The sequence below is a fragment of the Vigna umbellata genome, chromosome 7 (assembly GCF_029865625.1).
Source record: "Vigna umbellata cultivar VRB3 chromosome 7, Vumbellata_1.0, whole genome shotgun sequence".
Taxonomy (NCBI): domain Eukaryota; kingdom Viridiplantae; phylum Streptophyta; class Magnoliopsida; order Fabales; family Fabaceae; genus Vigna; species Vigna umbellata.
In genome coordinates, this window is record NC_142171.1 from 26,630,429 (window position 1) to 26,658,213 (window position 27,785).

Genomic DNA, 27,785 nt, shown 5'->3' on the forward strand with positions numbered 1-27,785 from the left:
AAAATTATTTTTAAATCAACTTTAACTCTATTATTCGAATATAATTATTTAATTTATAATCAAATTATAATTTTTGTATTATTGGAATTTGACTATTAGATTAATATTTGACTTTTGCTATCTGGGGTTCTAGTGATAGTTTCATTTTATTATCTCATTATTATTAATAAACATATATCTAATTAAAAAAAAGAGTTAATAAAAGTATTCACAGATATTAAAAATATTTATATAATAATAATTTTTTTTTGCATTAAATACTTTACAATATCATGTATTTTTGTTGTAATTTTTTATTTCTGTAAACAATTGTTTAAATTAATATTTGAAATAGTAAACGAATAAGTAAAATATGACTATTACAAAAAAAAAATTATCAAATAACAATCAATTTTAGAAACAACAAATAATTAGTCACTAGACTAATTTAGATACTAATTTATAAATTAAAAATCATTAGTCTCTAAAATAATCACTATGAATAAATTATAACTAATAACCAATTAGATTTTAAATTGACCACTAACATTAATTATTTATCAAAAAATTTAGTGTCTAAATTATAATAAAACTTTTTTAGGGTACGAATATACTACTTTGATGAGAATAAGAGAAGAGAAAATGTTCACACTCTTTAAATATGAATATTAGGATTAAAATGAATTTTTACTTTAGAAGATTAAAATTGAATAGGTAAATTAACACCTTCTCACTTCTTGTCATCACTTGTTTATAAGACATTGAATTGTGCTTTAATACTATTATTTATTATATTTATTAAATATTTATTATATTTATTAAGCCTTATCCACCTTGATGGTCGTAATTAAAAATAGTGTATAGTGTTTTACTACCGTTTTTGTTTTTATTATAGTTATTAATGCAATACCATTATTAACTTTGGTATGAATTAATATTTTGAGCACTTGAAGAATTATTGAATAAAGTGGTCCGTTTTCCTTAGCCAGTCATGAAACTTCATTGTCCTTTTGTTGAGGTTGGTAGTATAAGAGAACAGAAGCTTAACGCTCATTCCTGCATAAAATTTCCTGTAATATTGAGAATGGTGGTGAAGGTGTATGGCCCAGACTATGGAAGCACTAAGGGAGTGATAGTGTGTCTGATTGAGAAGGAAGTTGAGTTCGAAACTGTGCATGTTGATGGCTTTAAGGGAGAACACAAACAGCCCGAATATCTCAAGTTGCAGGTTCTTTTTCTTTCTTTATGGAACTTTTAGGCATTCTATATGTCAGATCTCATTCCTTGTTGCTTCTTGTTTGCAGCCCTTTGGACTGATGCCTCTTGTTCAAGATGGGGATTATGTTCTTTATGGTTTGTCCCTTTTCCCTTTCAAAAGTGATATTTTAACGCATATAAAATTTTTACATTCATTTGATACTATCTTTTTTTACTTTTTACTCTCTTCTTTCTTGAAAAAATACAAAAAGTTTATATTTTTATGACTATTTTACCCTTCTACAGTGTGTCAAATGAATGTAAAAGTGTGTGATAATACCATTACTCTTTCATTTTTCGTATTTTGTTTATGAGTAATGATTTCTTATATACATTCATTTGACATAAAAAAAACGATTCTTTGACACACATCAAATTTTTTATATTCATTTATTATTTTTTTTTATTTTGTACTCTCTTCTTTCTTAAAAGAAAAAAAGTAATGATATCATGACACACTTTTTCTTACATTTGACACAAATTATAAGAGTAAAATGGTTATAAAAATGTAAATTTTTGTATTTTTTTAAGAAAGAGAGTAAAAAGTAAATAAGGATAGTGTCAAATAAATGTAAAAAATTTAGGTGTGTTAAATAATCTTAATTTTTTTTTAAATACAAAAGTCTACATTTTTATGATTATTTTATATTTATACTGTGTCTCAAATGAATGTAAAAATGTGTCGTGGTACCGCTAGTAATAATCATTTTTCTTTGTTTATACGTAGATTTAATATAACATAAGTGATTGTGCAGAATCACGGGCAATACTGAGGTATTATGCAGAAAAGTACAAAAATCAAGGGACGAATCTGTTGGGAAAGACAATGGAAGAGAGAGGGCTTGTGGAACAATGGCTTGAAGTTGAAGGGCATAACTATACTCCACCGATCTACAACTTGATCAAGATGTACTTTGCTTCTGTACTAAATGGTGAAGCAATGGACCCAAAGGCCGTTAAAGAGAATGAGGAAAAGCTCGAAAAAGTTCTTGACATTTATGAAAAGAGGCTATCCGATACAAAGTACTTAGCAGGGGATTTCTTCAGTCTTGCTGATCTTAACCATCTTCAATTTACTTCTTATTTGGTGAATGAAATGGAAAGAGGGTTTATGGTTAGAGAAAGGAAGAATGTGAGTCGTTGGTGGGATGATATTAGCAGCAGACCCTCTTGGAAGAAGGTTCTTCAGACCTACAAAAACGTTTATGATGTGCTTAAGGAGATGAAAGTAACAGCGTCTTAGCTTTTCTTTCACCTCCGAATAAAATGTTTCCTTTTCTTCGTAGTAGTTCTGGACCATATGATAAGAGTTTGGTGTTAACATGTGAATCAAAGCTATGTAAAAGGCTTTCATGGTCAAAATAAAATGCCATTTTATGAGTTTATTATGTTTCACCAATTGATCCAATTAATCATCGCTTGCATCTCTTTCATTATGGTATTCTTAGCCATGGAGCTTAGTGAAAGCATCAATGTAATTGGAACTCGGAGTAATTGTGTCAAAAAAATTGAATATCCTCCCTTCAACAATAACAGTTTGAACACTATGAAATTGTTAACAGCCCAATTAGAATAATAAAAGAAGTGTTAATAATAGAGGAGAACTTTTCAGAAAAGCATTTAGCACCAGCAACCTAGCAAAAGGAGAAATTGTTCAGAAGAGAATTACATAATAGCAGAAAGAAGAAAGGTATCAGACCAAGAGCTCACCCACCACACACATGCCTTTCATTCAATGTACTTCCAATAAAAGTTCCTACGCCTTGTTGTAGTGCCTCTTAGTGTAAACCTGCCCTCTGAATATTCTACCATGTCAGCTTCCTTTGCAGCTAACTCTCTCCTTTTTTTTTGTTTAATGTTTTGGTGGGCTGGAAAGCTCTTATTTGGGCCCTCATTTGGGCTGCACATTACACAACCATATTATAATTGCCCAACATAGTACTACAACACAAAGCAAAATCAAACCCTTTCTTCTCTCTGCAAATAGTTTCTTCCGCATGTGGAAAACTTCTTTCTTTCCCACTTCTGGTTGTTGCTTAGTCTCATCACCACATTCCTCTTCTACGTCCTCCTCTACATCTACCCGTTTAAAAATTGTGCACGATTTGGATTTCTACAAAATCAGAGACAATTTCAATTACTTTAATACATAAAAAAAACACAAATTTCCAATCAGAACATCTCCAATAGCTTCATCCATAGTGTAAATCATGAGATGAAAATGCCACGATTGAAGCTGACGTACAACTAGACCCCTTGCATAATGAACACTGACTCCATTACTCTCCTCACGATGTTGTGCCCTGATGAATCCTTTCTCTAAGTTAATTAAGATTCTATCTTAGAAAAAAAATGTTTGCATCCAAATAAAACGTGTATATTCCACTTAGTCAAGTGAATAGTGACATGTTGAGTTATACGATGTTGGCCGTGTAAACAAAGGTTTTATAACGTCATTTATGATGAGAACTAGAAGTGAATATTTATAAATTACAGGAACTAAAAAAAATTAACTTTAATTTAAGAAGAAAAAGAAAACTCGATCCAAGCAGGAGAAAAAAAAAACATTTGAACTGACAATTATATCTAACAATTAACTATTCCACTAAAAAAAAGTAGTTAACAATAAACCTTTACATTTTACTGAGCACTGTATAATAAAGATGGCATTCTGTTGTGGCTGATGCCCACTTCCGTTCAGAGAAAAATAAATAAAACAATAATTTCGGAGTCCAGTCAATTCCGAGAATAATCATGATCACTTTGATTTTTTGCATTATTATTTTTCATTTTAAAAAGTCATTAAATAAGGTAAAACTATTTTTAAGGATACTTGAAATCATGCAATATATATAGTATATGCTTGAGCTGGTTTGATATGAATCTACGACCACACAAGGACAAGGAATGGAATGTCTGAGAACATAGCCACACAATTCAATACCAATCGTCGAGTAAAATTCACCATTTTTACTTAAAGATCTGTACTAAAACGAAAAACAAAGACGCCATGCGACTTCCAGTGTGGATTTCCAATACCTATAACATATTCTGTACGTACAAAAATCTCCAGAAACAGCTCTCTATAAGGGTATCCTTAAACATAAAGCTTTCACTATAATAGAACTTTACAATTTTGCCGCTTGTTACCGCAGTGTCTTAAGCTGGAACGTGCTTACCAATGATACAAATTGTTCAATCAATGCCCAAACTTGAATAAGGTTCAATTCCACCCTGACAAGGAAGATAAATGAAAAAAGGAAAAAATTGCAACATAAATCTAATTTTGGCACCATTTCATCCCATACAAAATTAAAACTTCTATCTTAACCGAAATTTTGTTTGACAAAAGTGAAAAGGCTAACATACTAAACTATTATTAGAAATCAAATCTAACCACCGACATGCGATTATCAATACAATCTAGTGATGAACAGGAAGAGCCAAAGCTATAAAACAATGATTTTTTTATTAATTTATTTGAAAAAATATACTGTACGTACGCAAGGATGCATATGCATGAGTATTGAGGATGGTCTCGTTTTCTCTATCATGAATAAGAAACAACCAACTAAACTTATTTTACAGAAATATACTACTCACTGAGCAATCATCATGAACTCGCCATACAGTCTCGCCCAGAAGGTTTGCCACCGACAGGACAGTTAATTGGGGGAAATAGTTTTGTTCTGCTACTGGAATTGTGTTAGTTATGATAACTTCTTGAAACAAACCGCTTGATAACCTCTCTATAGCAGGAGGACTGCAAAGACAAGAACGATGCATAAATCATGTGTAAAACAGCCTTACATCAAGGGATATAATTGTACATTTATGCTAATAACCATCATTGCAATACATACTTCATATATCCATAATGACAGGCCACCGGAAAAGAGGAGAACAAACGTTGGAAATTTTTTCTATCTCTATAAATACAAATAATTTTCTATCCACAAGAAAAGTGAGGCTCCCACACCATATAAGAGGCAAAAAGGCTTTTACAGTTTTCAAATCTACCCAGACACCCACTTATGCTAAAGGAAAAGAAAAGGTATGCATAGGGACAAAATATAAAGAAAAATAATTAGGAAGGTTGAATGAGTATTGCAACTTCCTCAGGAGAACTAGTAATCCATGTTTCTACCATCCATTTTTTCATGATAAAATACAGGCCACGTTGGACAAGAGAAAGCTGATTGAGGTTGTCACCTCCACCCAAGAAGTACCCACATACTTAAAGATTTCTAGGCCGCTTAGATCAGTTAATCACCAAATGAGAAACCAACGGTGTAATACTTCCTGGCTTTCAAATTCAAAGGAAATACACAATGCATAAGACGAAACAGCAACAGCAAAAAAAGTAGTACATGATAGGTACCCCCATAATAGAATAAATAGTTTGTAAGTTGGGGCTGGGAAAATTGGGAAAGTAAGGAATGTTGCCTCATAAGAAAGGGATTGACTGGGAGATTTTATCCTGTAAGGGGAAACTCAGATTGTATTCTTTTGGGTTAATAGAAGAAACTTCTTTTTCTACAACTCTAATCACATTTCCATTACTACATAGGTTTTTCTGTATGTAGGGGATTTTTAAAACAGCTTGCGTCCACTGGTTTCTTTTCCCATGTATTTGCCAAAATAATGAAACAAAGAACTCAATCAAAACCTGAAGGAAAACAATCTGTTGATAATTGGCCCTTGTTGCAGATTCACCACAAAATGTCACCATAGAAGTGTTTTGCAACAAACCTTAAAAGTAAATAACTGATTTATATAGCAGTCATTATACCTGAAAACAGCATGCGTGGTGCATGCATAGACTTCCCTTGCCCCTTCTTGATGCAACAGAGCTGCCCCTTTGGCAATAGTCCCTACAAGACAGCCAAATTTTATTGAGAACAATTGATAAGACAAACAAGTCATACTGCTGAATAAAAGAATACATAAATAAACAAAACACTTAGAAGTGTAAGCTATCCCTACACAAAATTTCAGCTAAAAATAATCACCACAAAAGAATAGAATGGTATGTATGATACCAAGGAGCTAACTCTTTGAAGTTTATGCTGCTAGATACAGAGCTAGTAATAACTTTTCATGTCTAACATGCCCGCTCAAGCTTAAGCCTATTTCACTCAAAACTCTGGAAAAGGAACTGACCTAGAAAATATATCATGTTATAATCTAATTAAATGTGAAGATAGAAGCATTGATGCCAATGTCACGGAATGACAAAGAAAAAGGATGTCACAACATCAAATACAACTGAATTTGGATTCTCTCGCTTTAACTCCAACCATGATAATGCCATTTTAGAAGAGAGGTAGCACAGATTCAACATTCTGAATAGAATTTCAATGTTTTGTAAATCTGTACTAAATTCACAAGATTAAGTTAGAGTATAAAAATTCAAGTACTCAATGATTGAAGTTACCTCCACAATTATCTGCAAGCATTTATTTTCACCAAAAAAACTACTACCAAGACAAGGGGAAGTACAAATAAGGGCTCAAACAATTCATAATACAGTAAATAACTAATTAGAATGACAATTCAATTCAAGTTTTTTATTAATTACTAAGTCACAAATTCATGAATTTCACATATGCACCACTATGGCAACCCAATGCAACATCAAAAGTTACTAACATCTACTCTAAATAATGTCCTCCAACAAGACAGCTCTGAACTCTAAATTCAATCATATTTCTTTCATTGTCCAAAGTAAAGCATACCAAGTAATTATCAGAAGGTAAGGACTAACTTCACTTAACTATGCAAATAAATAAAAAATCTCATTGTTACGTTCTTTCTGCTTGAACTAATTTTATAGAGAATAATTCAAAATAGTTTCCAAAATAGCAGGCTAAACACATACATTCCTATCCTTTTGGGAGAAAGGTTATGTTCATATATCTACCACCAAAATGTTCAAAACAGCAATAACTACAAAGGGTTCAAAACAACAGTAATTCCTTCCTCGTCTTCACCGACTTCTTTAATGAGAGAAAGATAGCAGAGGGAAACCTTTGTTTTTAACTCAAAGATATAAAGAATATATTAGGAAGCCGAAAATAATGTTAATATAAACAAGAATATCCACTATATTTCTTCATTTGTGTACTAAAACTAAAAGAAAAAAAAACAACAAAACAAAGTAAAAAGAAACTGTATCTGCATAAAACATTGAAAATCAATAGCAGAAGACATCCAACTTTACTATTCTCAAACTAAAAATTATCTTTATTGAAGCTAAAATGAAGATTTTGTTGGTGTCTATAGTTACTTTGGGTACTAGACAACAGAAGTTCACACCATTTACCACGAAAAATAAGAAAATTAATCCATTTTACTTGAAAAAAACCATAAATAGGAGAGAAAAAGGGAGGAAAAAGATATTGCACAAGTATTGGGAACAAATCAAAGTGATTATAAGGATCAGAGACAAACTATCATCATTCGCTCCAGCAAATAAAGAGTTTTACTGACTTACCAGCAGTATCAATCATGTCATCTACCATAACTGCTACCTTTCCCCTTACATCACCTATCAAATTCATCACCTGCAAGATGAGATTCAACCAATCACAAGACAAATCCTAGAAGGTGCTTTAGTTTAGAACAATAGTTTATAAACTATGATTTATCATCAATTGTAAGGGAATAATATTGGTCAGTGGCCACCCATCAAAGGTCTTAGGCGTTGTTTTAAAACTCAACTTGTCTGGTAACTGATTTGGAACTTGCCACAAGTTCTGACTGGATTGAACTGTCCCAAAATGCTCAATCTGGGAAGCCCAGGACAAACCCAAGAACCAGACTTGATTCAGGTTACTAAAAACCAACTGTCTACAAATTGGTATATATATGTATAAAACTTCCAAGCAGTGGTTACCAGATCATAGATGACTTTGTGAGGGAAATGCAAACCAAGTTTATAACTACACTTTTTAGATTATCGATTTAATCACGTTTTTATCTGTCATCTGACAATTACTAGCTAGTTGATTAACTAGTTTAACTAGAAACTCTTACCCTAGTTTTCCCACTTTCAGCCACCTTTTCAACTAATTTTACCAAACAGTCGTAGGAAGAACTAGGAAATAGTACACTACCACTAGGTTGTTTTAAATTAAGTAATGTTCAACCAGTATTTTTTTTGTCAGAAAAATAACAAAATTTAAATTGCATTATTGCTAAATCTATCCTTTCCTAAAGTTTTAGACTCTAACCGAGCCAATGTCTAATCTCACCAAGTGGGATAAGGCTTTGTTCTTATTGTATTGCTAAATCTATTCGTGCAATGTGACAAAGAACGACAACAAATTGTGCCATATTTTTCCAAAAAATTCATACAAACTGAAAATGCTTCAGACTGAAAATGAAGGAATGTCTACATTACCTGAATTGAATCAGCTACAACTCGATGGGATTTGTAGGTTCATTGATTAGGACTTAACAGGAGGAGTTTTACATATCCAATAATTGTGAATAAAAATAAAATAACTTTAAATTATTTGTGGAAACATATCAATTGGTAGAAACCTTGATGATGAAAAGGATGTTGTATATGAAGTGTACACATATTTTCTCATACTTGAAATTTACAAGGATGGTGCAATTCCAAATATCTAGAGTTATATGTTTGTGTGCGTGGGTGTAAGAACTGAATTATTTTATATAACTATTATGTCATTTAGTTCAAACATTGGCCAAACTAATTATGTATTGTCCAGGACCAGATTTTAAATAGTTGGTCTTACATATGAGACAATTTAACATGAGCTGAAAAATAACAAAGATATAAATCATTTTACAAGTGGAAAACCAAGACTCTTATTTCATGCTGTTAGAATAAGTATTAAAAGCTGGGTAGAAAGTAACGTGTTGGGAACCACATCCTGTTATACCTATGAGTTGTACCTAGTTTCGCACCTAAGTGTCTAGTCTAGTGCAGTCTTTTGATTTTTCATCTTCTCATTATATCATACTTCTATCATTATAAATAGAAGATAGTAAGAGGGGACTTTCGAGCCCTCCAAAGATATATTTTTTCCTTTTTTAATCTTAAGTCATGCTAAAAATTCTAAATTTGTGTATCATAACTGAATTTGAATTATCTGAATTCTGTATATTTCAAGCTACCAAGAGCCTTATTTTTAGTCATTTTAGTAAAGATATCTAAACTCCAACTTACAAAGAATCATACCTCTGCAACATTATGCCCATGACGCCTTTTATCAACAATAGCTAAGGGAGCATCAGATAATTTTTTGGCAAAAGCACGTGCTCTGGCAACACCACCAACATCTGGTGAGACAACTACCAAATCGTCTGAACAAATAGTTTTGCTGGCAAGGTAATCAAGTATGACAGGCTGGCAGTGGCACAAAAGAACATATGATTAACCAATGACTCAATTACATTAATCCATGATTATTGAAATCCAATACAAAGTGAACATATCATTAGATCTCAAATTTTGCAGAAAATGACAGGTACCAATTTGAATACTATATATTTTTCCCTAGAATAGTCTAACACAGTACTACATGAAATCCTCCAAGAACATCAATTTAGAACCCAACCATTAAGAAACCCACTACTAACCATCCAAGCAAAGACTTCAACGTACATTTTGCAGTTAACCATGTATTTCATGGACGAACTGAAAAGCAGCACAGACAAAATACTTCTCATTATTGCTACTGATCACAAACACATTACAATTAGACATTGGCATTAGGATAACAATTTGTTTAATTTAACCTGCCCCAGCACAACACATGGCACAACAAAATGCATGAAAGGGTCTCCATACCAAAATTTACGAAGAACAGCAAATAACTAGAAGATACTAAGGGATGGTTCAAAGGTTTATTAACAAGAGAACAAAGTGCTGCAAGTCACCAGAGTCCATGTGTGATTGAACGGAGAAAAAAAAAATTAGAAGATTTCTATACATCTAAAAAAACCAAGATTTCAAGTTTCTTTATGACAAACTTAAATTATCATATAATTATAAACAATAAAATTGGCATGCCACCAGAAGTGTATTATTTCAGTCCAGAATTGAGATGCACCAATAAAACAAATATTGAACTGACTATCAAATATACAAAATATCCAAGGAATGTTTGTTTGAGTTTAATAGATTAAAAAAAGTTATTCTTGGAAGCCATTATATGGTAATGACATAATAGCTCGTTACCTGTCCATATACATGATCAACTGGAATATCAAAATAACCCATGGACTGCCCAGAATGAAGATCACAAGCAAGTACACGATTTGCACCCGCTTCTGTAATTAAATTTGCTACAAGCTTTGCAGCAATGGATTCACGCCCTTGAGTCTGAAACAGTAGATGAAAAGCATCTTATACCAAAATTGAATTTGGAAGTTTAGTTTCTCTCTTTCCAACAAATGCTTTGAAAAAAGCAAAGCAATTATTTACAACCAAATAATCTATACCAAAAAATGCATTTCATCCAACAGTTTAAGTTTTTGGCAGAGTTAGTGAACGATGGTGAACATAAAAGTTATCAATACAAGAAATGTTATCTTCTTTGGGCTCATTACTAATTGAGACAAATAAATTAATGCAAAGGGATGAATCAGTCATCAATATTAGAATTGCCACAAATTGCAATAACTAATAAAATGGGTCATATTTAAAGGTTAAGCAGCTTGAGATATGAGCCTTATGCAATAATTCGTTTTTCCAGATTATTTAATAATGGTTTATTCTATCATAAGTGTACCATATGTCTTTAGAAAACTGGCATACGATGGTTTATGAATAGTTACATCAGAATTTGTGCAAGTAACAAAAAGCACAATTTCAAACATCCTGGGGGGATATGATGGAATGAGAAGGACAAATTTCATAACAATAAATGTACTGTACATATGTAAGCTGATAAACAGACCTTTCTATCAGCTCTGGCATATCCAAAATATGGAATGACAGCAGTAATATTTTTTGCTGAAGCTCTCCTGCAAGCGTCAATCATTATGAGAAGCTCCATAAGATTCTCATTTGCAGGAGGACATGTGGGCTGCACAAGAAACACATCACACCCCCTGACACTCTCTTGGAGCTGAACATATATCTCGCCATCAGCAAAACGCTTTATCTTAATTTTTCCAAGCTCCAGACCCAGGTAGCACGCAATTTCCTACTTAAATTCATGGAAATCAAACATTTCAGTAAATTATTAAAGAATAACATGTGTGTAACATAAGACTTCAAATTAATACATAAAACTACATACATTCATTTCTAACCACACCAATTGTTTCCATCTTACATAAAATAAAATAAATAAATAGAGAACAAAAGGAAATGGAAAAAATAGAGTGGTGTTTGTTTATGGCACATTTACTTGTTTTCTTTTTTCATTTTGTGTTTTCACTTTTTAATAACGAAACTGTCACTTTGTTTTAAAATTCCTATTTTAATTATTAGCACAAGAAGCAACAAAAAACAAAAGGTTGTTTCCAACGTTTATTGTACAAATCTTTAAAATCTGGATGCACATTAAAAATGAGGAAACGGTTTTGTAATCAAAATGCGAAAACAAATAAATCTTAGAAACATAAAACAAGGTGATCTCTCGCAATCATAAAAAAAATATATCAAATGAAAAAAAAATTACTCACTCTAAGCTAGAGAATTCATTTCAATGAAATACAATGCTAATCAGAATTACAGAGTAGATTACTATTAAAATGTTAAAACAAAATTACTAATTAGTTTGCGCAAAAAATTCCATACCCAACTGAAGTTTATTTTTGTTTTTTCATTTCAATACAGTGTCAATGTAAAAATTTGAGTACTACAACTACTACACAAAAAAGACATCGATTTATTGATATGTGAGTACATGACTCAATGACTGTGTACAAAAAACTTCAGCTAACTTTAGATTGAGAAAAATGAACGGAACAAAGGATAACGAAATGACATTGGCAGGAACAGTTTAACAGTCTAACATAAAATGGAATGATATGAAACCTATCTATTGTTGTTAAAATGTAATGTTATTCTATTATTATTTCTTTTGTACGTACCCAGCTTTAGGGGTAGTGTTTAAGGTAAGGGTCTTGCCTTATTATGTATATCCTATATATGCATCAATGAAAAGCACAATAGTGTAGGTTGAATCCATTGTTTTTCTGCCATCTTATTTAGTCAAGTAATATTGACTGGTAGCTATTCTATTTTCATCTCCGTCTCAGTCATCCAATACCTATTTTTGTGGTTCGCTGCAGGTATTCTCCTTCACAGGCAATTTTGGTCGAGACAAATTTATGTGTTAAATATGTGGGCATGTAATACCGCTATCTATTGCCAATTTGGCAGACCTGGGACTAAATCAAGTTATTATTTACTAATCTCTTCATGTTTCATTGGTATCAAGTTCAGAACACAGGTCATGAAAGTAACATTTTTCCTCATGTCATAAAACCAAGCAGACAAATCATGGTTTTATTGTCTCGTAAACATAAAGTCAACTACTAAACAAACACATGTTTACTCCTAACCAATTGATTTTATTCACTTCCCAAACAAACTTGTATACAATTCCTTATGATCTTTGGTGTGACACCGCGGTAACCTATTCTCTTTTATTGAAAACTTTTATCACATGGACTACCAAAGTATAACTCTAATTCTAATTACTCTTACACTTCATTTCAATAAACTTATCCATAAACACTTATAAAAAAATAAAATAGAGACAAGACGAATTGAGTTTCTCCTAAATGTTCAAACAACTTCGGTATTTTAACTTTTACAAAAGTTCTCTCGTCTAACTTATCTAAAAGTTGAGGTATCAACTTATGAAAGAAGTTTAATTCATTTTATATTATTAATTTTACTATCTCATAAGTTCTCGTGAAAAAGTTATCTAAACAAAGCTTTATTCTGATCGCTTATCAACACTAAAAATACCTATCGATCGACGTTAAAGTCTCCTACATGAACTCTAATTTCTCTTCATCATTTCATTTCCTACATATTCGAACTCTAGTTCTCCTACTCCAGATGTCCAAAAACAAAACAAATCGCTCAAGAAAAAGCACGACCTGAGAAAGCGCGGGATTGGCGGTGCCGGAGAATATTCTCAGACGCGTGTCGCTCCGGTGAACCAAATCACGAATCCGCGCGTTCGGCGCCACGACGTAGCTCGGAATCGCGTTTCCGCTGACGACGAACTCGCTGGCGCTCGGCCTCCCATTCTCCAATTGCACTGCTTCTATCGCCTTGCAGCGCTGAAGAAACGCGCGTTCCTTTAAACAGTTCCATAAATAGAGCGAAGAAAACGAGAGAATCGGAAGCAGATTCACTTACGACGGCGTTTCGGAGCGAGACGCGAGAGGTTTGGAAGAAGCGAGAACTGGTGATCGGAGCGAACGAAGAGGAAGAAGTGGGAGCGGAGTGAAGTTGCAGAGTGGACATGGCGTTTCGAAACTTTGAACACGATGATATTTTCAGATAGCGTAGCTATCTTTATATGTCCTTTTTTTCATTTCTGTGTTTTATAATATATTTTGTTTAGTCTGTTTATTACAAAATGATACTAATTAATCCTATTTTTAAGGAATTATTTAGAAAAGGTAGAAAATTTTACAGTTTCTCTTGAACTAAAAATAAATAAAACAATAATATAATATTGTTAAATCAAGAACAAAGTTTATAAATAGCATAAAATAAATAAAACTAAATAAGTTTTTTGTCTTCAAAATGTTCTATAAAATTATATTTTATTTTTAATTAAATTACATAATATTTTGTCCTTGCCTTTCATAAAAGTCAACATATATTATAGTATACTATCTATGTACTGTTTATTAGAAAAAATATTTTACATTATTTTTATGCAATATTAAAATAAAATAAGTATATAGTTTATTTTAATAATTAAACACGATTCTTTTAAATAATTTAGAAACAAAAAAATATATCTAATCATAAAAATGATATCCTTAATTTGATAAATTAATCCAAATTTTGTGAACACAACAAGAAGATGTTCTGTGAAATTTAGTACTTTGAAATCTGTTATTGAACTCTAGAAGAGAATACAATATAGCCTAGTGAAAAACCACAAAAATAAAAAGTCTCACTTTCACGCACCAAACATGATTTTAGCTTCACCTCCTAAAGATCGGGTCAGTGACAAATCTGACTTATTAAAAGAAAAAACACGTTCCTATTTAACAGAAAATCAAAAACAAATATCTACTCACGAATTTAAATAACCAATTAGGTTTTAAATATTTATTGTCTATAATTTACAACATTAATTTTGTTTTTATTTTTGGTCTCCTATTTTCTTTTATCTCAATTATGTTTTTATTTTTATAAAATTGAGTCAATTATAATCTTAATTGGACGGAACGACGTTAAATTTTTTAAATCATGACAAGATAACTGTTCCAAAAACTCAATTTTATAAAAATAGAAATTTAATTAAGAAAAAAAAATACAATGACTTTGAGATTAACGTACAGAAATAGTAACATTCTAAATTATTAAACCTATTAATTTCATAAAACGAGGACACGATAATGCCTTACGTTTTTTTATATTCAATCAAACGTACTTTCTAGCTGCACTTATGTAATCTCTATAAGATTTCTGGAACAAGCTTTCCCTTTCAAGAATGTATGAAATATATTTTGAAACAAAAGTTTTCTTAACGAAATTTCTAGAATAAGTTTTCTAAAACATATCAAATATTTCCCGGAAGACTTAAATACTTTGGTTTTATTTTCTCAATTTTCGCTCAATATAAATGTTTTTTTTAATATTTAACGTGTTCTCAAATTCTATAATTTATATTTAGTTTAGTCACTTTTATCATGTTGTATAAATCGGCAGATTATACACGTTGATAGTATTTGAATGAATGGTTGCTTCCGTCCTCCACAATGAAAGTTGCTTACATGGTTGACGAAACTTATTCAATAGACCATGACAAGGATATAAATCTCGTTCGTCTAAGTCACAAAATGCTCTTGTCTACTTCTGATGCAAGTATTCTTCGTGTGTGTGGTGCATATGCGTTTTTTATTTATCCAAGTTTTCATGTTTTCAGTGGCACGATATTGATGCTACTGTAATGGTTGATGGCTCACGGTGAGTTGCGTTCATGAGGTGTGGTGGTTGAATTGTTGCTTGCGTTGTTGTCATGTTTTATTGGTGGTTTGTCGCTATTTTTGATCTAGTGGTGGTTCAATTCTGAATATGTACTAGATGTGTACTAGATGTGTGTGGTTTGCGGTTACGGATTTCGAGAAGATAGATTCATATTTTGCATTAAAGGCTAGCGACGATTCAAAGTGTAGAGGAGATAGCATGAAGACGCTAGTGGCGCGAGTTGGTTCATGGTTCTTCCTTGCTGGTGTTGCACTCGCGATGGTGGTGAATTTTGATGTGTCATGGTGGTTGAGGAATGAAGATGCTCTGGTGGTGGCTCCAATGGTTGTTGACAACGTGGTTCGATACTCACGGTGAGTTGCGTTCATGAGGTGGTTCATCTTATGAAGCTCACGATTTGGGGTTTTGTAATTTAGGGTTCAATAGTGGTTAAATTGTTGCTTGCATTGCTGTCTCGTTTTGTTAGTGGTTCATTGCTATTTTTGTCTCATGGTGTTTCAATTTTAGATTTGCATTTTGCGATTAGGGGCTTCGAGAGAATGGATTTGCGATTTTGCGTTGAAGGCTTACGATGGCTCGGAATGCAGGTGGAAGAAATAACATGAAGACACGGGTGGCGCAAGGTGGTTCGTGGTTCCTCTTGGTGCTGCACTTGCGATGATGGTGGAATCTGATACATCATGATGTTAGAGAAACGAAGTTACTTCGATGACAACGTAAACAATTCTCAATATACAAGACAATCGCATAAGCAATAATTTGACAACTCATTCAAACATTGCCAATATGTATCGTCTACAGTTATCAATTTAAACAGTGTCATAACAAAGATCAAACTGAACATAAATTACAAAATTTGATGTCATTGAACATAAAAAAATGGGTCTCATGTTGAATAAATTTAACAAAATTAAAACCAAAAAAATATTTAAGTTATTGGTGAACATGTGAAATACATTTTAAAATAGAATTTATAAAAGAAGCGGGCAGAGCATAATACGGGCTTTACATAAACAAAAATTAATATAAAAATAAAAATATATTTTAAAATTTTATTAATTTGATCCTCAAATTTTTATACTTTATAAATAAATTTTCGCACTCCAAAGTATTTTTAAAGATCCGTTAGTAATAAGATTTTCAATATACATTTTCCAAAACATATATGTTATCTTCCTAATTGAACTTTTAAAAAAAGCTCCAAACAAAACCCCTATTTTACCCCTTTCTCCCTTCTTCCTCAGAAAAAGTGAAACAGGAGAGACAATAACTATTTTACCCCTCGCGTCGACAACAACAGTAACATGATACAACAAGAAAGGATATTTTAATCTTTTTACTTATAGTATTGGATGCAATTAGTAATCACGAGCTTCACAGAGAAAAAAATTTCCAATTACACTCGAAAAGTTCTTTCCGAAACATATTCCATGCAGTGCTGTTTCGAAAAATTTGTCCCGGAAGACATTATTTACATTCTTGAAGTTTATTATAGGAATTCTAGAAAAATTGTTTCGAAATGCATTTTATTCGTTCCGGAAAGATAATTTTGTAATACATTTTATGGGTTCTGAAAATTTTGTTTTAAAAGTCTCATTTCGAAATTTGTTTTCGAAAATCTTGTTCCGAAAATCTTTTTCTGAATTATTTTTCAAAAAATTTCGAAAAATTTATTCCAAAAAGTTTTGAAAAGTTTCCAAAACATGTATTTTAAAAGTTATTTTTATGGAAGGTAAAATGGTCATTTTAAAAAGGCTCCCAGATTACCACCAACATGATTTAATTCATCAAGAATTAATTATTTAGTGAACTAATCAACGAGTCTAAAAATTTAAAACTCCATCTGATCCATGATGAGATGATGGTCAAACAATTTAACTCATTTTTAATTATAAATTTTTCTTAAATCCTAAAAAAAGATAAAATTTTTTTAATTGAAATCTAAATAAAATTCAAGGTTAAACTCTATATACAATTCAAAATGAAAAAGTTAAATGATGTTAAACTCCAATATTGCATAGATTGTGTAACAAATACTTTCATGGAGAACTATCATTACTCTATACAAAAAAGTGTTTATGGAGATCGTCCAAGCACGCATAATAGCATATGATCTTTTCCATTTTCCTTTATCTCATCCAGACAAACCATAAAGGGTTTATTAGAACAGTAAAAGTTAAGGTTTGATTCAAGCCATTCTCCTTTCAACTCTTGAGAAAGTAAAATAGTATTAACTCTTGAGAAAGTAAGATAGCATTAACTCTTGAGAAAGTAAGATAGCATTCAAGCCAAACAACTTTTAAGTAACTAGAGTCCAAATTTGCAGGGATTTGCTGCAGTCTATACATTTCAATTCTCTTTATTACACTTGAAAGCCTTAGCAGACATCAAAGGACTAAGTTGAGTTTGATTCACATTGTGCTATTGCTATGTCAAAACTTTCTAAACGTGAAAATCAAAGCATGTCTTAAAGTATTGGTTAAGATCCTCAATGGAATGGACGTGAACAGGTCCAGGCTTCATGCAGAAACTCCATGTGGAAGAAGTGCAGCAGCCACAATTCGACCTTCTTCATTCAGTATGTTGTAAGTTGATGCTGCATTTCTCTGTGTAAATAGTCAAAAGCATTTAATTAGCATTAACTCGGTATATAGATTTTTGCAGTCATCAAGTTATGGATTGCCATGCATGGTAAAAAAGTTGTCATAAATAGGGTGGTAACTTCTAGTAAGTTGGAAGTGTAAAAGGCTTTTATACTGATACTGCATAGAACTAAACTCTGATGAATAATAAACAAATCATGTAACATTCAAAAGTCAAAGAACCAGTTAAAGTATCAATTTTGTTTGACTTCTTTCTTACACCATTTGGAATTGTCTGGATGAGAATAATAGCATGGATAAGTCTTAAGGTATTAATACCATATATTAAATTCATTATTCAGTAATAATTACACATAGATGCAACTTATCTATCAACATTGATCAAATAAAATGAAAATTATAAAAGATAATGTAAATTAGTTTTAAAACATATATTTCCCAGGACTCATTTGATACATTGGTTACTATAAACTTTGTTTCACATTGGAAGTTTCTATCAAATTCTTTCAGTGATATGACAACATATGGTTGAATGATAATGTGTAAGGATATGGGGTGGCAGGGTATAATGGGTAATTGATTTAGGATAGAAGTAAAGAGCGGGAAGGTTTGTTAGGCTGTTCGAGGGAGAAATAGAGTATAAATAAGCCTTTTGGTAATTCTGTGGGGGGATTATTGAAGATTATTTTGTAAATCTGGACATTGGCCAGAAGAGGGGGATTAGGCCTCCGTTAGGGTTAAGAGGGGGATTAGGCCTCCATTAACACTATCAGTGTACTTTGTTCTCAATTTTAATACAGAAATCCATTCTTTCTTTGTTCTTTTGTTGACAGAGAGCGTTGATTTCCAACTCAGAAACCTAACATAATGTAAATTAGTTTTAAAACAGTAGGTCAAAATTAAACTTTCCACTAATCATTTGTACCATCATGCTTATATTATGAACTGTTGGACTAACCATTTAAAAACTTCTGAAAGAGATAGATAAGAAAAAATTGAAATGAGTTTTTCCATAAGTTCAAAATTAGCTTATGCATCAACTAATTTGTAGAAGTTCTTTCATATACCTTCTCTAAATTTTCATTTTTTTTATTTTACACAAAAGTCAAATTAACTTTCAGAGAAGCTCGTCTCATTTTTTCTAGTCTTGGTCTATCCTCTTAAACCCATTTCTTTCTAAATCTTAGAAACAAGTTTAATAGTTCTGATGCCTCCCTCTATACCCACAACTTACAAGGACCTCCTAAGTGCTAGTTTACTTAGATTACTTAATAAAACATAATAATGAGTACCAAACCAGCAATGTAAGATGAACTAATAAAATCAAGCACAAGTCTCAAACCAAATAAATCATATAGATACCGAATCTACAGCTTCTAATTTCATGCCAGTAGATCGAATAAACCGTCTCAGTTCAGGATCTACATGTTGAATGTTCCTTCCACAGCCAAGAATCAAAATCTCTGGCAAATAATTTTTCCAAGAGTCAGTGAATATAGATCAAAAGCAATTAAATAGGCAATCACAGCGTTCAATTAATAATATATTAAGAAAAGGCAATGTGTTGAAATTAACTAAAAGTAATTAGCTGTATATGGAACAATATATCAAAGATAAGAAAAGAGAAATAGAGATAGGACACAACAAATTGAAATGATATTACTTCTACTAATTTGCATTATTTGAGAGAGATATGTATCCACTTTAAGGTCCTAACTACAACAAACAATATACATATTTACAATGAAACTAACTTCAATGTATTGCATGTATAGGATCCACCTGTTTTAAGTATGTCAACCACTTCTAAAGTGATTTAGAAATTAAAGCATGCATTCATTAATTATTCATTCAGGGAATAAAAGATTATGAAGTGTCCTACCTAATCCCAAAAGGGAAATATAAAAGGAAAAGTAGAACTTCACCAAAATTTGGGAGAAACAGAATGTTAAGCAAAAACAAAATGGATGTCAAAACTAAAAAATCCTACCTGGAATAGGGCGAATAACTTGGAAGAGTGACAAGCTGTAAGAAGAGACAAGATAACATATTAGAGCAAGATAACATAATGCTTTTTCCCCTAAACAGAGATGAAACTAGAAAGTTATATTGCATTTACTTCTTGTCGCTTCTCTGCATGTTTCATTACATAACTATTACACTACGATGCACACATCCTTTAAACTGGAAGTAGAATTAATAATTGCCAATTATCAGATGTTATCATCCATTTATCGTGTGCTCAATTCTGAGGATATACAAAATAACGATTCAAGAAGGATAATAAACACATTATAAATACCCTCCCTCTACAAAGGAATCCAAGTAATGCAATTTAAAAGTGGTAATCAAAAGATTAAAGAAAACAATGGGTCCTACAAATACTTTGGGAAGAAAAGGAATGCATGAGAGAAAAGCAAGCAAATACAAAATACAGAAAATAAAGAACCACAGAGAATCAGAAGTGTTCGTCATCCATGCACAAAGCACCATCAGTTTACTTCCCAGCTGTTCACATGCCAAAACATGCAAGAGCTTGACATGTCATGTCACTTGGTGTTGAATACATTTTGACACAGGTGTTTGCCTTGCAAGTTCTTCATTCATTCCTGATTTTGGAAGTTTTATCTCAAGCTAACCTATGCAAGTCATAGTTTTGCCAATGGTGCTTTTGCCTAGTTCTCAAGTTCAGATCTAAAAGTTGTTTTAAGTTTCATTTATGTATGTTCCACACTTGTGGCTACTTTTTTGCACGATAGTACTAGTGATTTGCTTATTCCTTTGTCCACAGAAGTATTTCACAATTCTCCTTTTGATTTAAGAGTGGTGTTCTCGGTTAAGCTCTCATTGTGAGGCTTCCAGTGCACTGGTGTAGCATAGCAAGGTTTAAGGTTTCTTCTGGTAGTCATCTGCCAGCATACTAGATCAATTTCATTACAGTAAGACAGTGGCCACTACCTAAGTTCTTATAGCATGTTCGTGCACATGATTCACTCATGTTGCAACCATTTCAAAATGCCATTTTGTGAGAGGCAACAATTTCTAGCTTTTAGTGGAAATTCCGTTTACAGGTTTCAAAACTGATAAAGAAAACACTGACAGATTGACTATCGGTTTATAACCTTTGTTGCTTCATTATTTTCTGCTTATAGAAATGTTAAGGTTGTATACATACATGGAAGTTCAGTTTTTTTCTTCTATTTTTCTTCAAACTTCAAAGGTAAATTGGAAACCTTGGACTTGAATCAATAAGGCAGCACAGTTAACACTTCTTTCTTCAACTTTAGGCGTAAAGGATCAATTTCAGGACAAACACTAACTGTTCAAGAAACGATAAAATACAACAGCTTCATTCATATATAGGGGTTTAGAGGAACAGGAGAATGCATAAATGCTTATTTGAATAGAAGTGCTGCTAACAAAGATAAGGAAGAAGAGACAAGGAACATAGAACAAACAAACCTATCGGCTGTGATCTCTGAAAACTTCTTAGGTTTCCAAGACATGAGCAAATTTCCAACACAAAGCAAGCTTCCTTCATATTCAACCCCATTTACAGTAAACCCCGTATCATTATACCTAAACAAATTGAAATAAAAAAATAATAATAATTTACACACATGTTAAGTCCCTGCAAAAATCATATGCTACAAGCCCATTTCACAATCAATTAAGTCTATTACTTGAACCCAATACTGAAAAAATTGAAAATTTAAAACACCCTACTTTCAGAATGAGAAGAAAAACCCCAGAAAGGCAGAAAGTAACAGAGAAATTGCAACCAAGCAAAGTCGATGCATCAAATTACCTATCATGTCACCATGTTGTTTGAGAAAATTCTACAAAACCCATTTCCCTTTCACTTTTTTTTTTTCTAGAACCTCATTAAAAATTCAAAATTTTAAACACCCATACCAGAATGAAGAAAAAATGAACAGAAATTACACCCAAGTCCCTAAGTCCAGTTACTTGAGAAAATTCAAGAAAACCCATTTCACATCCAATACTCTTCCTCGTACCCTAAATTAACAGAAGAAGAATAAGAAACTAAAATTTAAAACACCCCATTTCAAAAATGAAAAACAAGGAACAAAAATATTACAATCAAGTTCATTCCCTGCATCAAGTTATACATCCGGTCACCATGTTATTTGAGACAATTGCAGAAAACCCATTTTACATTCAACACTCTTCCTCAAAGCCCACATGAAAAAAACCTAAAATTTAAAACTTTCCATGAACAGAAAACAAAAGGGGAAGATGAAATTGGAGAAAACCCATTCTACATTCAACTCTCTTCCTCAATCCCTACAAGAAAAAACTAAAATTTAAAACTTTCCATGAACAAAAAACAAAAGGGGAAGATAGGTTGGTACCAACCCTTGAAATCGGAGCTGGTCTTCGGGGACTTGATCGATGAGGTTGATCTGATCGTACAAAGAGAAAGCGCGTCGAAGAGAGGGTAACGCGTTGACATGGCTGTGAGGCTTTAATGGTTCTTTCCGAAGAGTGCGTAAAAGGGTTGGAAGTGCAGATACTGCTCTTTGCCTAACCGCCATGCCTTGTGAGTCTTGCTCTTTCCAGCACCAAACACTCAGTTCTTCTCCACCCTTCCCTCAAGCCATTTTCATTTTATTATTGTTTGTTTAATTACATGATTGAAGAGTTTAATTATTCTATCACCTGCATGACCATAATCGGTGTAATGTGAAATTATCTAAAAACACGACAACTTTATTATTCAATAAGTTTATTTTTTTTTTAAATAGTAAAAATTACTTATCATTTTATAATAGCACTAATATTATTTATTTTAATTGTTTAAGATGTGAAGACAAGTAAGATTACTAATAAAATAACAAGTACTTAATTCGTTAAAGGAAAAATTAAATAATACACAGTCAATTGGGTTTATTAATTAAAATAATGTTTTAAAAAGTTATGTAATTAATCAATTTGCATGTAATACTTTTATATAAATTTAAGAAAGTTTATATCTATGTATCAAATATCCATACAAAACTTATATGATTTTTTCAAGCACTTGTCTATATGAAAATTTTATTAAGAAATTGGTAACTAGTCATTTTTTAGGGATAAATTTGCGCATTTATATATATAAAAAAAAGATAAAAAAAAACTAACCAAAAACCTTAAATCAACTAAAATGGAAAAGGGGTAAACAAAACAGAACAGGTGAAAGTAGAATAAACAACAACACCAACAACAACGTTAAATGGCTTATTATTCTTCTTCTTCCTCTCGTTTGTTGTTGCAATTACAGAGTTCTTCGCAACTAATGTTACGTCTCTCACCCTTTCTCGCTTCTTCTCCTCCTTCTTCTTCTTCTCTCTCTTTCTCCGCAAACTGCCACGTGTCCTCTTCAGCTCAATCCACACTCCAACCGGCACATCAACGAAGCTCAGAAGTGGTGGCATTGGAATATGCTGACCTCAATCTCTCTTACAACTTGGTAACCCTTTTTGTATTCCTCATTATATAAATCATATACATATTTTGTTCGGGTACTGTTATTTTGATACTTCCACTTAATGGTTTAGCGTGATTTTCCCTCTCTCAAACCCATGATTTTGTTTCACATTGGAATATTTCAAAACAAGAAAAAAATTGATATAGTTGTAATTCAAAAGTGAAAAGAGAGAATAGTAGTTCTGTTAAAGCACCCTTAGTCCTTAAAAGTAAGAAAATTTAACTAAGTTACTGAAATTTCCCATCTTTCATTTGGGTCCCTAAACTTAATCGCTTGTTGACATTTTTGTTCCTAATTATATGTTACTGCTATCATTTTATGTCTTCAATTTTAGTTCACTCTGATTGACGAATTGTACTTTGTGAGACTTATTTTGAATTTTATTAGTTTCAGGAACTAAGGTGACAGTATTAGACACTTTTAGAGACTATAATGGTGGTTTAAAAATATATTAATCTGTGTGATGCATAACATAATACAAGAGGAACTACTATATTTGAGTTTGTTAGTGTGTGTGTTAGTTTTTTACTTTAGGATTTGCTGTTTATTTATTTAACCATGTTATGTTGTGTATCCAATTTCAGGATATGGGTCACCTCAGGATCAGGCAACATGTTAATCCTCTAAGCGCTTCTTTCTCTGTAATGTGTTTCTTTATAAATTCAATGTATGCATTCAATTATTTTAGCTATGTTCGTGTTTTATTATTATTTTTGTAAGTTGTGTATGAATCTATGATATTACATATATAGATAAATAGGAGTGCAAGTGACACAATCTTCAACACACGAATTATCTTATGGGTTAAAATTTATTGGAAATTATAAAATTAGGAGGGAGACTTGTTAAATAAGAAATGAGACTCACAAAGTTCCATGTTTTCCATTGAAGTCCAACTGATGTAGAGCATGTTCTGAAAAGTATGTTTCACTTAAAGTGTAATTTTTGTGACAACATTTGCTTTCAATTTATTCATTGTTTGCCACGTTTATTCAAGTTGTTATACAAAGAGGTATAGGAATTAAGAATGTAAATAGAAAGCTCAAAATGTGAAGGTCTTTTACTCTATGATTATGTATGATAAGATTGCTGACATCTGTAATAATTACTTTAAACGTCATATTTACAAGGATTAGTAATTAATTAACAGTATATAAATCTGTGCATTGATAGTGTATCAAAATTTAACTTGTGATGCATTGTTGTGGAGATCCAGAGGCAGATACAGAAACAGCAGTTAAATAGCTTTTGTGGCATAGAGTTGGACTATTGGTTCAATGAATCATTCATCATGCATTGAAGTAGTCTTTTGCTTTCCACTGAAGGTGGCTCTTTTTCTTTATAGGTTCCTGCACAAGTACCAGACTGGAACCATGTCTTTGCAGACCCAATGTTGCCACTCATGGTGGACATTGGATGTGGTAACCTTAATTTCAATGATAAATTTATTTGATGCATTTTTGTGTGTCTGTTATGGACTGGCACATATCATGTATGTGGAAGTGAAGTTAATAATGATGGAACTATTTTCTTACATGATATAATACCGAGGTTGCAATTGGCTTTTGGTTTGTTGAATCAAAATATCTTGTTCATATTGATATAACAATCATTTTCATTAATTTTTACCCTTGACATAAAGATGCCATTAAGAAGTATCTGTTGGACAATGATCTATGAATCATTTCACTAAGTACACCTATTCAGCATATCTGATGTTGTAATTTGTGAACAATGTCAGGCAGTGGCAGGTTTCTAATGTGGTTGGCTAAAAGAACTCCTAAAAAGAGAAACTTTTTGGGATTGGAAATCCGGGAAAGGGTATGGAATCATTTTCTTTCCATCACTTTTGGTTTGAAATGCCCTCGATAATTGCTTCTTTCAATCAGTTATTATTTCTTATCTGTTGAGCTCATTAAGCTTTGAATATAGGGGATATCTTGTCTGAAAATGCAATTCTTGTGCAGATAGTCAAGCGTGCTGAGACATGGGCAAAGGATCTGGCTCTCAATAACATGTACTGTCCTAAAACTCTATATATGTTTTTCTTTTTCAATGCTGGAGTAATGACTGTTGTTACACTAAAATGCCAGACATTTCATGTTTGCAAATGCCACAATTTCTTTCAAGCAGTTGGTAGAATCATATCCTGGGCCCTTGGTCTTAGTCTCAATTCTGGTGAGTTGTTTTCTGTGTAGCACTGCAATGTAAGAAAAGGGTGCCACAGAGCTAAGGGCTTGTTGGCTACGTTGTCATTACTTAAGGGTTTTACATAAAAAAATGTCTTTCCTTTGTGGTTAAGTGATTTCACCCAACACATGCAGTGTCCAGACCCACATTTCAAGAAAAGACATCATAAAAGAAGAGTTATCCAGAAGCCTTTGGTTGGTGCTATAGTGGACAATTTAATGCCAGGGGGACAGGTATATTTCTGCATGATTGCAAACTCATGCGTGTTCATCTAGAGTTTTGGTAAATATTATTCTGTGAGATTTCCTTCTTATACTATACTGTCTTATTTTAATTGCTACAAGTTAGATGTTTTTTACATTGGTTGTACAAGAGCTTGCTCCATAAATAAAGACTGAAGATGGACCATGCTATGAATTTATTTAATTGAGATAAGTATGTTACTCTTTAATTATTTTTAAAGGAACTAATAATGAAAAAGCTTAGGTTTTGAGAAATATAAATCTGTGAAAATACTTGACACATTAGTTGACTTGTGATGTATAATATATAATCTTCCAGTTAGAAGACAATTATCAGCAACACGCTTGAGAGTTTCTAAATGGTGTTTTACCTTAATGGGGGTAATAATGCATGGAATGGCATTTTCTATATCTGTCAGAGGAAATGAGTAAAACAAAATTTTCTCACATACACTTTTCCTCTCCTCTTGTGCTTTTATATTGATTCTGGGTAGTCACTGTCATAAAGATTGTGGAAGCAACTGATATACTAAAACAAGAGTCCAGATTCTATGTTGGGATTTTTGGTGTTGTCTTCTGTTGAACATTAAAAATACACTGACGTTGGTATATTAAAATTCTTTTTAATATATTTTAAAACATCAAAATCAATTTCCATCAATGTATTTTAAAGACACACCAAAAAAACCAGCAGAGAATCCGAATTCCTAAAACAATCATATACTCTAGTTCTGACTCAATTTGTATTCACATTTATATTGATTTTGGAAAGTCATTTGCATAAAGACTATGCGTGTATCATTTCATATAGTGTAAAATTAGGACACCTACAGAAATGTTGAGGTTCTTTATTTCATTTTGTTATCAGATTCATGTTTTGGTTCTGAATATTTCTTTTACTGATATTAACACTTATTTTGGAGCTATTAACTGAAATTTTGGTTCATTTGTTACTGTGTTATGACAGGTATTTGTACAGTCTGATGTGCTTCAAGTGGCACTTGACATGAGAAATCAGTTTGATGAAGTTGAAGCATTGAAACACATAGATGTTTCCAACCCAGCTATGTTGTGTGACAGTGAAGGGTGGTTGTTAAGCAACCCCATGGGAATAAGGACTGAGAGAGAGATCCATGCAGAACTTGAAGGTGCAAAAATCTTTAGAAGATTGTACCAGAAACAGATATGAATGATGAGTTCTCAAGATTGACTACTTTGTTGATTTTCTCTCCTACTATGAAGCAAAATGGACAACCTTATCCATGTCAGACATAAATGGAAAGGAACACTCATGAGACACACTGTGCACCCCATATGACACCTCAAATTTTAACAACATGCTTGGACTTTTTTTTGTCTGCAGGGTCCATGTTCTTTTACATGTTCAACCAATTCAAAACCTCACATCTTCCTACTAGAATGCTTGCCAATGAACTTCTCGTGGTGCACATATCATACCTAATTGGTTAAGGTTTAGGGTTTTTGTATTATGTATTTGAAGTGTATTTTTATATGATCAAGTACTACGACAGTTGAAAAGTAATTTTGTGGAAAGAAAAGGCACAAACTTTTTCCCTTCCTTATTAGACTCAACTTGGATTATTCATGATTTCATGTGTTTTTCTGATACAAAGGCCCGAAACAGGAGAAAAAAAACTATATTTTAGTTTCAAATACAATAAAAAGTATACAAGTAGTTATCCATGCAATTTATAAGGTAGGGTTGGTAAAATGGTAGGCATAGTTTAGGTGAGGTTCAAAGTAGTGTAAAGGATAATATATTTTTTTCATCCATGTCTTATGAGAGGAGGGTATTCTTTAGAAATCTTGTTTGAATATTTCTTTTT

The 27,785-nt window shown here is 32.2% G+C and overlaps 4 protein-coding genes across 7 annotated transcripts; 2 read left to right on the forward strand and 2 right to left on the reverse strand.

Annotated features, from left to right (window-relative positions):
• The first annotated feature begins 980 nt into the window (after nucleotides 1-980).
• On the forward strand, nucleotides 981-2,631 carry LOC148195596 (glutathione S-transferase F9-like). Its single transcript, XM_088095031.1, has 3 exons — nucleotides 981-1,207; nucleotides 1,284-1,332; nucleotides 1,992-2,631. The coding sequence occupies exons 1-3, from the start codon at nucleotides 1,064-1,066 to the stop codon at nucleotides 2,477-2,479; spliced, it is 681 nt and encodes a 226-aa protein (XP_087951157.1). The 5' UTR covers nucleotides 981-1,063; the 3' UTR covers nucleotides 2,480-2,631.
• A 96-nt stretch (nucleotides 2,632-2,727) lies between these two features.
• LOC124823848 (ribose-phosphate pyrophosphokinase 1) lies at nucleotides 2,728-13,762 on the reverse strand. 4 transcript variants are annotated; one of them, XR_015781016.1, is made up of 10 exons: nucleotides 13,601-13,762; nucleotides 13,336-13,521; nucleotides 11,172-11,420; nucleotides 10,451-10,594; nucleotides 9,449-9,616; nucleotides 7,733-7,802; nucleotides 6,029-6,110; nucleotides 4,840-4,999; nucleotides 2,951-3,349; nucleotides 2,728-2,870 (listed from the first exon to the last, which is right to left on the reverse strand). XR_015781016.1 is itself a non-coding variant. In XM_088095030.1 (9 exons), exons 1-9 carry the CDS (start codon nucleotides 13,706-13,708, stop codon nucleotides 3,128-3,130), a joined length of 1,389 nt encoding a protein of 462 aa, XP_087951156.1. In that variant the 5' UTR covers nucleotides 13,709-13,762; the 3' UTR covers nucleotides 2,728-3,127. The 4 variants fall into 4 exon arrangements, 2 of the variants coding, with proteins under 2 accessions (XP_087951156.1, XP_047152112.1); XR_015781017.1 differs by having other exon boundaries at nucleotides 2,947-3,349; XM_088095030.1 differs by having other exon boundaries at nucleotides 2,728-3,349.
• Nucleotides 13,763-17,649: 3,887 nt separating this feature from the next.
• LOC124822771 (uncharacterized) lies at nucleotides 17,650-22,670 on the reverse strand. Its single transcript, XM_088094947.1, has 5 exons — nucleotides 22,396-22,670; nucleotides 21,478-21,594; nucleotides 20,006-20,040; nucleotides 19,378-19,478; nucleotides 17,650-18,018 (listed from the first exon to the last, which is right to left on the reverse strand). The coding sequence occupies exons 1-5, from the start codon at nucleotides 22,572-22,574 to the stop codon at nucleotides 17,932-17,934; spliced, it is 519 nt and encodes a 172-aa protein (XP_087951073.1). The 5' UTR covers nucleotides 22,575-22,670; the 3' UTR covers nucleotides 17,650-17,931.
• A 515-nt stretch (nucleotides 22,671-23,185) lies between these two features.
• Nucleotides 23,186-27,517, forward strand: LOC124822773 (tRNA (guanine-N-7) methyltransferase). The gene is made up of 8 exons (XM_047294831.2): nucleotides 23,186-23,488; nucleotides 24,091-24,147; nucleotides 24,852-24,927; nucleotides 25,248-25,327; nucleotides 25,474-25,523; nucleotides 25,600-25,684; nucleotides 25,831-25,929; nucleotides 26,906-27,517. Exons 1-8 carry the CDS (start codon nucleotides 23,252-23,254, stop codon nucleotides 27,125-27,127), a joined length of 906 nt encoding a protein of 301 aa, XP_047150787.2. The 5' UTR covers nucleotides 23,186-23,251; the 3' UTR covers nucleotides 27,128-27,517.
• Nucleotides 27,518-27,785: the final 268 nt, after the last annotated feature.

Excerpts from the sequence above, each read along its gene's own strand:
- LOC148195596 (XM_088095031.1), top strand. The coding sequence starts at position 1,064 with ATGGTGGTGAAGGTGTATGGCCCAGACTATGGAAGCACTAAGGGAGTG. Across the intron at positions 1,208-1,283 it reads CCGAATATCTCAAGTTGCAG|CCCTTTGGACTGATGCCTCT; the intron begins GTTCTTTTTCTT and ends TCTTGTTTGCAG. Across the intron at positions 1,333-1,991 it reads TGGGGATTATGTTCTTTATG|AATCACGGGCAATACTGAGG; the intron begins GTTTGTCCCTTT and ends GTGATTGTGCAG.
- LOC124822773 (XM_047294831.2), top strand. The coding sequence starts at position 23,252 with ATGGCTTATTATTCTTCTTCTTCCTCTCGTTTGTTGTTGCAATTACAG. Across the intron at positions 23,489-24,090 it reads TCAATCTCTCTTACAACTTG|GATATGGGTCACCTCAGGAT; the intron begins GTAACCCTTTTT and ends ATCCAATTTCAG. Across the intron at positions 25,524-25,599 it reads GATCTGGCTCTCAATAACAT|ACATTTCATGTTTGCAAATG; the intron begins GTACTGTCCTAA and ends CTAAAATGCCAG.
- LOC124823848 (XM_088095030.1), bottom strand. The coding sequence starts at position 13,708 with ATGTCCACTCTGCAACTTCACTCCGCTCCCACTTCTTCCTCTTCGTTC. Across the intron at positions 7,803-9,448 it reads ATGGGCATAATGTTGCAGAG|GTGATGAATTTGATAGGTGA; the intron begins GTATGATTCTTT and ends CTCATCTTGCAG. Across the intron at positions 3,350-4,839 it reads GAGTTCATGATGATTGCTCA|AAATCCAAATCGTGCACAAT; the intron begins GTGAGTAGTATA and ends CTGATTTTGTAG.
- LOC124822771 (XM_088094947.1), bottom strand. The coding sequence starts at position 22,574 with ATGGCGGTTAGGCAAAGAGCAGTATCTGCACTTCCAACCCTTTTACGC. Across the intron at positions 20,041-21,477 it reads TCAGAGATCACAGCCGATAG|CTTGTCACTCTTCCAAGTTA; the intron begins GTTTGTTTGTTC and ends CTCTTCTTACAG. Across the intron at positions 19,479-20,005 it reads AGTTATTCGCCCTATTCCAG|AGATTTTGATTCTTGGCTGT; the intron begins GTAGGATTTTTT and ends ATTATTTGCCAG.